A 12170-nucleotide genomic window follows, 5' to 3' on the forward strand; every position below is an offset into this window, starting at 1 on the left:
GTGACGGTCCTGTGTAGACTGATGATAGATGACATTTTCCCAGACATCTCTTAAAGTTCGTTTAGGTGAGTGACTCTTGCATGGGGTTTGGTTTCTCTGAGCATGTCTAATAGAAGAGGAGCCAGCAGGGTTGGGTTGTAGAGTGCCCCTGTGCCTACCGGAAGGAAGGAACTGTTCCTTTGCAGGCGTCCCCTCAGGAGACAGGAGATGGACCCACTGGGCAACACTTCACTGCCCCCTTTAACAGGGACCGGCTAATTGGGAAGTCCTTTCTATGGAATTCATCCTCTTCAAGGGGCGGGGGTCTATCTGTGGGGGATTGAAATATTATACACAGTGGCTGCCTCCCATTGAGAGAGGCTCTTGGATGCACAGTCTGTGCCAACAGGGAACTGAAGGAGGGAGCAGAGTTGAAGTGGTCCTTTCCTTAAAGGCAGGAGTGTGGGGGGGTAGGGGAGAAGGGGGGAGATGAGGTGGGCAGCAAAGGAGCAAAGGGTGATGAATCTGCCAGGGTTGGGGGTTACCAGATCTGGCTCCTTGGCCTGAGGCTTTGTTTCAGGACCTTTCGTTTGTAACAAAAGGGAAAATGCAGATTAATTTACAAGAGACTAACAGGAAACATGGGAGGTTTTAATATGACTATGTTGTGCTTTTCAAAGGAATGCAAAGCAAGAATAGCTCCTAGTTAAAGAGATTCACTTAGGCGGATACTTCCATTCTGATTTGCAGAAAGTTGCCATCCGCCCCTGATGTGTATTTAGCTGCTGTATATTTCGGTGAGCCATGCCAGCGCTCATGGTCATTCTGTTGCCTTTGCAGTGGGTGAAGGAATTAAATGGAAAGAATGCAAGGGTGGACAAAGTGGGTCTTTCTCAGATGGTTGCGCTGTGCTTCTGCCCAGGAGATGAGGCCTAGAATAGATGCCTCTGAAGAGCCTTCCTTTCCGTCTTCAGCTTTTCTGATTCTTGGTGCTTGTACCTTCTCCGAGGCTGAACTTCCATGTAGGTCAATGGGAGGTTGTTCATCAACATTTGTGTAGACCATACGCGGAACCTTAGACTTAGTCACCAAATAGGTGGGTGCCATCAGGTCGCCATCCTCTTCGAATCTATAAAAATGAGTTTCGGGCTTTGAGAGTGGCATGATAAAGGGCCCTTAGGACAGCTTCACTCAGAGGGATGCAAAGGCCTTTCCTAGGGTTTGGATCAGACTGCCTTTTGTGTCACGTGACTTTATTCTTTCTTTCCCCCTCCCCTTCTTTACAGACTGTCTTGAGTTCTTCTTCAATTGCCAGTTTTCAGCCTCCTCATGCCTCCATCTCCTTTAGACGACAGGGTAGTTGTGGCACTGTCTAGGCCCGTCCGACCTCAGGATCTCAACCTTTGTTTAGACTCTAGCTACCTTGGCTCTGCTGCCCCAGGCAGTAACAGCCACCCTCCTGTCATTGCCACCACCGTCGTATCCCTCAAGGCTGCGAATCTGACGTATATGCCCTCATCCAGCGGCTCTGCCCGCTCCCTGAATTGTGGATGCAGCAGCACTAGTTGCTGCACTGTGGCAACCTACGACAAGGACAATCAGGCCCAAACCCAAGCCATCGCCGCCGGCGCCGCCACTGCCGCCATCGGAACCTCTACCGCCTGCCCTGCCAACCAGATGGTCAACAACAATGAGAATGCAGGCCCTTTAAGTCCGTCAGGTGGGGTGGGCAGCGCTGTGTCAGGGAACCCCAAGCAGCTAGCCAGCATCAAAATAATCTACCCCAATGACTTGGCGAAGAAGATGACCAAATGCAGCAAGAGTCACCTGCCGAGCCAGGGCCCTGTCATCATCGACTGCAGGCCCTTCATGGAGTACAACAAGAGTCACATCCAAGGAGCTGTCCATATTAACTGTGCCGATAAGATCAGCCGGCGGAGACTGCAGCAGGGCAAGATCACTGTCTTAGACTTGATTTCCTGTAGGGAAGGCAAGGACTCTTTCAAGAGGATCTTTTCCAAAGAAATTATAGTTTATGATGAGAATACCAATGAGCCGAGCCGAGTGATGCCCTCCCAGCCACTTCACATAGTCCTCGAGTCCCTGAAGAGAGAAGGCAAAGAACCTCTGGTGTTGAAAGGTAATGCCCCTGTTCCCCTCCCAAGCACAGTCCCGGTTAGCCTGGGTTCACTTTGGGTTTTGTCCTAGGAGCCCCAGCATTCTCCTTACCCTGGCTACACGAGACCAAAATAGACCTTCTTCTTCTTGTCTTCCCTTCTTTGCCCTTAACTATTTTGCTGTGGTGAGAAAAACCAGTCACACTGAACCAGAAGCCAGAAGACCCGGGTTCTAGTCTCCATGCAGCTTCTCATTCGCACTATGTGAGCATTTCACCTCTCTGAGACTATTCTCTCATCTTTTAGACGGGCTGTCTACCACCAGATGGTATCTCAAGTCCTAGCTGGTCTGGTGGCTCTATTCCAGTCAATAACCAGTTGGAAAGTTGTTGTCTCTCAGATTTAACCAAAGTGGATGGAGCGGAGGAAGCAGCAACTATGGTGAACCACAAGTAAGCCTTCAGGTTCCAGTGCTTTTTTATGGGAAATCTTCTTTCTCACCTCTGACCAGCTTGGCTTTTGTATGGTTTATAAAGTGACCTTCAAGAAGGGCAGAGATCCTTACTGTAAGGCCCCCCTCAAAAGCGTAAGTGTACCAACAACATCCATTCTTCTGCCAAAGCTCCAAGGGGACAGAGACATTTTTATGAACTACTCCTCAACCCGTTGTTCTTTCTGGCCTCATCTGACAACCACTGGCATCATGGCTCCTCCCAAGATGGGGTGGTAGGTCACTTGGCCCCTTACACTGAATACAGAATAACTCTGATTTTAGTGTTGCTGAGCCCTGGCAGGAAGAATTAATTACCCACTGTTTTCTGAGCTCCTTCCACACAGTGTTGCCTAACACAGCAAGCGAGCCTTCATCTCGTATCTATCTGACTCGCTCCTCTTTGCCCTCAGATATTGTCCTTTGGGGCACTACACACCACTCTTTCTCTTTGGTGTCTTCTGTCCTTTGACGGCAGTGAGAGATGGTCATCTTCTCTCTTTTCTTCTCTTATTTTGAGCTAAGGTACACAGTTTGTGGGCCACATCACCACCAAGTCTCCTGAAGTGTGTTGACCGGAGGTATTGCTGTGTTCCTTCGAACACCTTGCATATTTAAACTGCAACAGGCCATTGGGATGAGCAAGTTAGTTGTTTTGTCTTTGTGTGACAGCTCTGCCATTCTCCTTCTTGTCTTCCCAGTGATGCATTCTGCCTTTTGTTAAGTAGCATTCTTGGAAATATCGTTCTGAATTACTTTGATAAGTTCCTCCCTCCCCCCCCCCCTCCCCCCCCATCCCATCCCCTCCTGATCTCCTTAGGCTCAACTGCCACAAAGGCACAACTTTTCTTAGGGTTGGTAGGCTCTGGTGGGAAGGAGAACATGATGGAGGTCATATCCAGAGAGTTTCAGCAGGGCCTGGGTATTTTTGTTGTGGTTGATGATTTTTCTTAGGGTTACAGATACATTCAGATTTCCTCTGTGCAGCTCTGTATTTTATTGTTTTCTGTACTTGTTTGGTTGACTTTGAGTGATTCCCAGTAGGCTTACCCAGCTAGTGTTCTCTCACCATGATGTTGGCTGGTTTTGTCTTTTTCGGATGAGAAAATACAATCCACAAATTTCTCATTTGTAATGGTTTGTCTTGGGGAGCAAAGAGGGAGGTTGCCCGTGGTCTGGCAGGTCACCTCTTTGCTCATGTTGAGTTGATGTTAGGAAAAACCAGACCTTTTGTGTCTATATGATTTGAGGACAGGCATCAAACAATACAAATTAAGATGACCCTGGACTTGAACATGAGGGTGATTAGGCGGAATTGGAGATCTTACCCTCTCATTTGCAGCGGACATTGTTGTGTTTGGGGGTGGCCTGTCAATCGCTGGGAAATGAATCTCCCGGGTGCTACCGATGAAAGTTGGGTTCCTCCCCTGTGGATGCAGCTGAGAAGTCCGGGCAGCCTGGGCTTGTTCCTCAGTGTCAGTGAAGTAAGATTGCCTCAGTGGGGCGGGGCCGGACATGCTGCTGACCTCACCACTGGGCACCCCGGGCGGCTGCGGTGAGGGCTCGTCATTTTCAGGTTGGTGAGACACAGCGGCGGTTGACCTGGAAGACGCGCTGGTGGTAGAGGTTGGATTCTTTGTAGCTTTGGGGGCTTTTTCTTCAAATATCTGGGAATTTGATTGAAAATAGACAGTTTAGGAGCAAAAGGGTTGGTAATTTATTTATTATTGTCGTCATTATTATTTTGGTCTCTTTTGGGGGAATGGCTTGAAATGAGGACCAGGATGGGGAAAAAAAGGAGAGCGATCATAATTAGGACGTCCCTAGCTATGCTTCATCTGGGTATACCAAAGGTTAACACCATAGCACCATGGAGGTGAAGAATGGGGTGGGCATCTCTCAGAAGGCATGGCCAGCGACTTCTCCCAAGTTCTTGAGTGGATCAAGCAGACCATTCTGGTCTGGCTTCTCTGCTGAGGTTTATTATACTAATCCCCTCCCTGGGTGATGCAAGATTTTATTTTAGCAGAGTGGTAGTGGTACCATTTTGGAATGAGTGATTTTTTTTTTTTTTTTTTTTTGCAGGGAAGCTATGGTGGTGAAGATAGTTAGAATCTAAGGTAGAAACTTTGACGGCCTCATTAATATATTTTCAGAGATTTCAGTACAATGTCGGGTAATTTATGGCTGGCCCAACTGATTCTCTGGTTTATGTTTGTAAACACCAGTTGCTACCCTCCCCTGTCCAAGTTTTATGTCCCCCCTGTTTCAGTGCCACGTTCTCCATTTTTGGTACTGCCTGTCAAGTAGAGCGGCTGCTCAGTTACCATTTTAGTAATGCTGTGTCAGGTTGGGAAGAAACTGATCAGAGGCACAGAAGCCCCTGGGATTAAGTTACTGTTCTAATTTACAGTCCCCTCCCTGTTGTGACCTATGTCTAAATCCATGTTTTATTCTCCTCTTCCAAAGAATAAATGGCATCAGACCAGTGTTTCTACTCCTCCTGGTGAAAATGATCCAAATGCATAAATATTTAGGGATTTGCAAAGACTTTGAGAGAATTACAGTCTGTTTTACCCCAAGTTGATTTTCAGTATGATTTCTAACCAAACTGAATAAGAAGGCTCGACAGTTCTGGGCCTCCCATAATGAGAGCTACCATCTTTGTTTTGATGTTTATAAGGTACCCTTTCTTTTCAGGAAAGCTGGATTCAGGAAAATAATTTATCATTTACCTCTGTTGGAAAGGATAGTCTACGGCCACCTGCCTCCTCCTTAAAGACCTCTATGCCTTTAAAACTTTTATTATAAGAATTTTCAAATATATAGAAAAGTAGAAAAGAGTATAAAGAGCACCCATATACCTACCACCCAGATTAAACAGTTGTTTATATTTGCCCGATTGGCTTTCTCTTCCTTTTTTGGTTGTTGAAATATTTTATAGTATAGACAACATTTTAATGTATTCAAATATGTTTCAGCTTTCAAGTTACTGTTTTAGAATTAATAAGGCTGCGGACATTTTGTAGGATAGTACAGACACATTTTCACCCTAAACACTTCAGTATCGTGTGCCCCCTCTTGAGAGTTTTTCAAACTTCGATTTCCACTGTGACTAGCTGGCTCTCAGGTCTGTGGAGAAGCAGCTCTCCCTTGGAGTGGGAGGGCTCCGGGCACCTCCTCGGGGGGCTGTAGCCCCCCCTTCCACGTGGCTATGTCAGGGCCCGGACCTGTACTTGCTCTGTGCACTGGCGGAGCACAGACTGCTGACCCATTCAGTGCCCCCCACGGACCTGCTGCTGCACGGGCGGTGTTCAGTGGGGAGCAGGAGAGGAGAGACAATCACTTCAGGAGGCTGATCCGTACGGAAGATATGATAACACAGGGAGTTCGATTTTTAGACTATAAAACCTTCCATCCTAATTCCTGAGGAGTAAACCACACAGAGTGCACATTCTTCCATAATCACAAAGGATTCTGAAGTAACACTTAGAGGCAGTATTGAGTTTGATGACAAAGGGAAAGGCTATGCTCAATAATCGGAGACCCCGCGAAAATAGTCTATTTCTGCTTTGTTTGTCGTGGGGGAACAATAGCTTTCCTCTGGTCTTGCAGGATGTTATGAGGAACTTTTTTAAAGATATGTGAAATAAAGACATACGTCCTATAATCACAAACTTAGTGTTGTTATTCTGAGCCTCTGCTTAACATCCAAACATGCCGAACATTCGCCTTGTAGCAAATGGTGGGGAAATTCATGCAGGATTTTGGATCCAGTCTGTCCGATTCTAGTCTTGGTCCCCTCATACTAGCCATGTGCCCCGGGGCAAACTGCTTCATCCCTTACTTCCTTAATTTCCTCATTTATAAAAGAGGATGTAACAACAGTTATGTCACAGTGTTAGTCTAGGAATCGAATGATGTCATGGGCCCAAAGTGCCTCGACCGGTTTTCATATGTGGTGAGCGCGCACTAAATGTAGCTTCATATTATTATTACCACTGGTTGAGCAGAAATGATGGCACCAATAAAAAGGCAATCTGGGCTCCTCTTCCAAAGGAGTATAAGTAGCAAGCTAGGTATAGCAGTGTGTGTGTGTGTGTGTGTGTGTCTGTGTGTGTGTGTTGCCATGGCCTAAAAATAACTTGGTGACTGTTCCCTAATTTAAGTAGCATACGGTTGGAGTGCCAAGTAATTATAAAAACATGTTGGGTCAAGAGGCCAGAGTTATTTGGGCATATCCTAGAATTATTTATTTGTAGGGGAATTTGTAAAAATGTGATGGTAAGTCTGTCCAACTAGTGTCCCATAATTCAATAATGAAAGTAGAAAACTATTAAGCTTCGCTTTTTCTGGCCTCTCATCAGGCTGATTTATTTTTGGAATAAGGATTGTAGTCTGACTATAAAAGGGCAGGTAGAAGGAGGGGGGAGTGTGCTTCATTTTCACAAGTTCTCGAAGCTTTGAGTTGTGATGAGATGGCGTGTGAAGGAAAAAGGAGGGAACCGTGGGAAGGGCTGCTCATTTCTGTAAGTGAGACCCGATCCTTTTCTCTGAACTGGTTCACAGTGGCCTGTACTCTGAGCTTTTGGTTATACTATCCTGCTTCCTAATTAAAATGTAAGTGGAAAGAAGTAAGTGCGCTCTCTCCCCCATCCCTGTCCTTGTTTTATCTGTTCCTCATTCACTGTGTGCTCAGCAAAGTGGAGTTTAGCCCACTTACACTTGAATTCAAATCTAGGCTTTTCTATTGACCAACTGTAGGTGTCCTTGGGGAGCTCAGGTCACCTCCCAGAGCCCCACTTGTTTCTCCACTGTAAAAGAGGGATAATTCAAACATCACAGGATGGACTGAGACAACGGAAATCAGGCGCCTGGTACATAGACAGCTCTCAATAAAGCAGCCACTGGGCCCTGTTCCCCTACCCCTGTGCCCTTTCAGATCCTCTTAGGTTGGACATTGGTCAGCGGGGAGGATGGCAAGTTGTTCTAAGCATAGTACTATGGGAGCATGTTAATATCAACCACTTGTCTTTGCCAATTCAAATCAGTTAAGTTAACCATCTGGCTTGTCAAGGACAAGTTCAAGAAACTCCTTTCCTGGCAGCAGTAGATAATGATTTTAGATTAGAAAAAGGAGAATAAGGGCAGGGAGGTTTGACAAAATCACGGGAGCAGAGAAACTCTGCAAAGCCTGTGGCATACACCCTCAGAAGCTAGGAGTGAGCCTTTGACCGGAAGCCAAGGCAACGCTGCTTCCTTAGACTCAGTGTTGGCAGCACTCAGGCTCCCTGCCCCAGCCTGGGGGAGCAGTTTGGGCATAAAAATGCATCAGTTTGCAGGGCCTAGGCAGTTGACTTCAAGTAGGTGGACAAGGATACACTCCACATTAGGGATAGAAATTCTGATCCCATGGGAGGTCTCACGTTCTTTGAACTCAAGCATCCCAGTTTTTAGTATAGGAAGGAACTTTAGAGGCCCCCTCATCCCCAAAGTTGTCCCTGCAAAGTTGTCACTGGAATCCGCTGGGGCGATTTAAAACCTATGATGATCAATTCCCACCTCTGGAAATTCTGATTAAATTGGTCTGGGGGTACAGCCTGTGCATCAAGAGTTTTAAAAGCTTCCCCGGTGATTCTGATGTGCAACAAAGTTTGAGAACCATTGATCTAATCCAGTTTTCTCATTATGCAGTTACTGAAATGGGCCTGGAGAGATTTAACTTGCCCAAGGTCACATGCATGATTAATTTTAGAGTCTCGGTCCTTAGTGCTAAAATAGGTCTTGCCAGGTTGATAGAGAGTGTGTGTGTGTGTGTGTGTGTGTGTGTTATTATCTAATGATAACAGTTATCTAATGTATAGCATACAAATATGAAATAATATATTTAATTAATCATTTTTAGTATTGATACCCTTTTTGTTGAATTTTGAGATTTCAGTCTAGAACTCTAGGGACCTAAGTCTAAGCTCTTTTGAAACCAGCAGCTCATGGTCCTGATATTTGCCTGGGTCCCAGAAATTTAGGACAATTATTAACATCAATTTAAACTCATCTTCTGGGGAACTTAATGGTTTAAGAATGAGCTGGAAAACACGCATCAAAATGCACCCTTGTACCAAAGTATCTCAGGTTTCTAGGGACTCTTTGGTATGTTGGTCTCCATGGAGGTACAGCCTGTGGGTGGAGGAGATTCATTCATTTGTTCAACAAATACTACTGAATGCCTTCTGCATGCTGGTGCCTAGTTTTCAGGCCCCCAGGACCCTTATAATCTAAATGCTAGAATGAGAGTAGATACAGACCAGGCCAGTATTCCAGATCTTTCTACCTTGGAGGTCATGTACCTATATTTTTCATCCTCTTGTCCTACACAACCTTGTTCAGGGAGCCGTTCATCTTCAGGGGTGTCATTCTCCTGGGAAGTACGTGTTTGTGAGGCATTTGGCCTTCCTTTCTTTTTCCCTTGCAAGATAAAGTCTGGCTTTTTCTAAAAAGAACATCTTCATGGGCCAACAGAATTTCTTTCCAAAGACTTGATCCAAAGAGAAATGATTTTTTTTTTTAAAATTGTTGGTTTTTAATGGAAAAGGGAATATACATTCTCTCTCTGCCTTAGAAGCTCAAGGCTGGCAGGCCCTCTCTGTGCATTAGAGTGGAACTTTGTAATTTGGACCTCACTAACTTTGGACATGTTGCTGATAGGAACACGGCTGGTGTTTATTTTTTCCTGCATGCTATTTATGAAAAGAGGGCATGCTAAGCAAACAAGCATTGTCCATGATATTTCAAAGACAAGGTTTTCGCCTGCTCAAGAAAAAGAAAAAAAAAAGTTTGCAAGTACAATTAAAAACCACTCCAGGAGACAGGGCCGGGATAAAAACACAAGTCTGTCGTCTCAAAGCCTGTGTTATTTCCCCTGAACCATGTGGGTCCCTCTTGGGCAAAGTTCCATTGGCTACATTTGCATATACTATCTATTCTGCTATACTCATATTGTATAACCTTACTAATTCAGAAAAATTGGAGGGAAGAGAAAGTGATGAGTATGAATCACAGCCTGAATTTTACCGTACATTTAGAAATACACCTTTTATTTGACGTTGATGTGTATTTTCTAATTATGAAGCCTTTGACTCTGAGATGTTTTCATCCATAAGCCAAGAGGAAGATTGAGTAACATCCTTTTTTTTTTTTTTAGTTTATGCCTGTTTCATCTATTACTACTTAAAAGGTGTGGGGACATATATATATACACATATACATATACATACATATATACATTCCACTCCTCTACCCCAGCAAGACCCCTATTTTATGTGTAACTGAAAGGAAAAGGAACCTTGAGCCTCTGCTCTTGGATCAGGAAATGAGTGGTGCAGCCCGTACTTTCATGGAAGATAAAGGCTGTTACCCCTAGCCCTGCCTCTGGCAAAGTGGAAGATCACCAACAGGAAGCCTTTAAGGTTTTACTTTCAGTGAAGGCCTCCTCATCTTATTTTCTCCTTCTAAGACTCGAATTTCATGGAAAACAAAACAAGGCCAAACTTCCTTGGGGCTCCACCAAAGGGTTTCATTTTCTTTGTCTCGCCCCCCAGATGGGACCCCCGTTGGGCATCTGTTGCCCAGTTTCTCAACCAGGTAAATAGATAAAACTACCTGATCCAGGGGTCGCGCCCGGCTGGTGCCCCCTTTGAGGCGTATAAACCTCTTGGGTTATGAGTGAGCTCAGCCGATCTTAGCTGGTGTCTGCAGGTGACGAGGCAGTCAGCACTTTCTGGCAGAGCGTCGCTCTCCAGTTTCCTTTACAGTTATTCTATGGAGGGAATCACCCCACATAGTTTGAATCACGGCCCCAAGGTCCACAACCACTGGGCTAAACATTACCAGCTGTTGCTACTGGCAAGTGAAAAGAAAACCAAGAGGGGGGAGTGGCGGGGGGGGGCAGTAGAATAGAAGGAGCAGCACAGGGGGAGGGGGGAGGATCCCCTGGGGGGGTACAGTGACAGGACCTTCCAGGTCCTGGACTTGAGTCCTGGGTTCTAATGTTCAAGACAGTGCATTATTGTCATTAGCTCCTGGAGTGTCTGCTTCCTTCTTAAAATAATAAGTCTAGACACAGACTTCTAAGTAGGGAAGGGGGGGGTTTCCTTGGAGGGATAGGGGGCATTTTCTTGGGTCTTGTATTTCTAGTCTTATTAAAACAGCATATTATTATGATAAGACTTTATAAGAAGGGTTTTATGGTTCTCATGAAGTGATAATTTAATCTGACAGCAGAACCCTATTTAATCACATATAACTGCTCTGGGTCTGGCCAACCTATCATCCCTGAAATTAAAAAAATTATTTCCCAGATAGTTTGGCAAGTTGGGCATCGGGCAGTCCTATCTGTGTCTTATTTTGTTCCCAGCGCAGCTTCGTGAGAGATGTTGTAGATCCCTGGTTTTACAGATGCAGAGTTTGAGGAACAGATTCAGCATTTTCTCCCATGTTATTAACTAGTGAGTTGGTAAACAAGAATGGAACCCCAGTTCTTAGGATGTTGAGGCCTAGGTTCCTTCCAAGCTGGCTGCATGCTTATTGATGAGTGAGCTATAGATCTCATTCCTTATGGTTGCTTTAACTGTGCTTTATCTCTGAGGTGCCCTAAGTTATATTACTCCCCCCTTCCCTCTGTTTTCTTGTATACCCTCAATTTAATGGCACCGCTAAGAAAATTGGCCCACTCTGTGTTTTCAGAGAAGAGCTGTCTTCCCTGTGACCTTGCTCTGAATTATATCTCAGCTTTTGGAAACTTCAAACTTTGGTGATGGCAGAGGCTTTTAAGGAGTAACAGATTGAATAAAGAAACTTTGAAAACTGCAATAATTATCTCTAACATTTATGAAATGTTTATTATATACCAGACTCAGTGCTCAAAGCTTTATATCTCATGATAACACTCTAGCTTATACGGGAGTGACTGAGACTCAGAGAGGTCCAGGTCCTTGTCCAAGGTCATTCAGCTGTTAGAGCCTGGGTCCAGCACTGTTATGCTTCTGCTGGGTGCATTTTCAATGTAGAGAACCTTCAGATGCATTCTTCTAGTAGCCTATGGATATGGGGGTGATGTTCCTTCTGTTCATATTAATATATTCACTTTCTAGAGGGGGAATTAGATGAGCCAGAAGAAAGATAGGTACAAAGTTAGATATAGTGAATAAGAAGAATGTATGATGGAATATGTGATATGATGTACGGTATGAGATGATATATGACGACATCCCCAAGACTCTAATACTCAAAGGTATTTGATTGCTTTATATTCATTATCCATTCTATTAGTGTGGATAATAACATTAACTGTAGAACCCCCCCACCCCCGAATTGTATGAGGAAGGAATTTCTAGTAGGGTTATCATTATCCTTTGAGAAAGTTAATTCTCTGGGATGAGTGAACAGAGATCTTATTGAACTATTTGCTTTTTATTATTTTTCTCTTCTGCTTCCTTCTCCTTTCTTATCTTTCTTCTTCCCTTCTACAGCCTAAGCCTACAAGTACAGCTCAGATCATCAGGGAGTATGGCAGGGATGAACCCTAG

The 12170-nt window shown here is 44.8% G+C and overlaps 1 protein-coding gene across 1 annotated transcript in view; it reads left to right on the top strand.

Moving 5' to 3' along the window:
* DUSP10 (dual specificity phosphatase 10) overlaps nt 1–12170 on the top strand; it is a 39099-nt gene that overhangs the window by 1143 nt on the left and 25786 nt on the right. Inside the window, exon 2 of the mRNA XM_021698432.1 lies at nt 1266–2119. Coding sequence (XP_021554107.1) covers nt 1309–2119 — 811 coding nt within the window. The 5' untranslated portion in view covers nt 1266–1308. The remainder of the gene's footprint in view (nt 1–1265; nt 2120–12170) is intronic.

This window comes from Neomonachus schauinslandi, chromosome 6, assembly GCF_002201575.2.
Source record: "Neomonachus schauinslandi chromosome 6, ASM220157v2, whole genome shotgun sequence".
Classification (NCBI taxonomy): domain Eukaryota; kingdom Metazoa; phylum Chordata; class Mammalia; order Carnivora; family Phocidae; genus Neomonachus; species Neomonachus schauinslandi.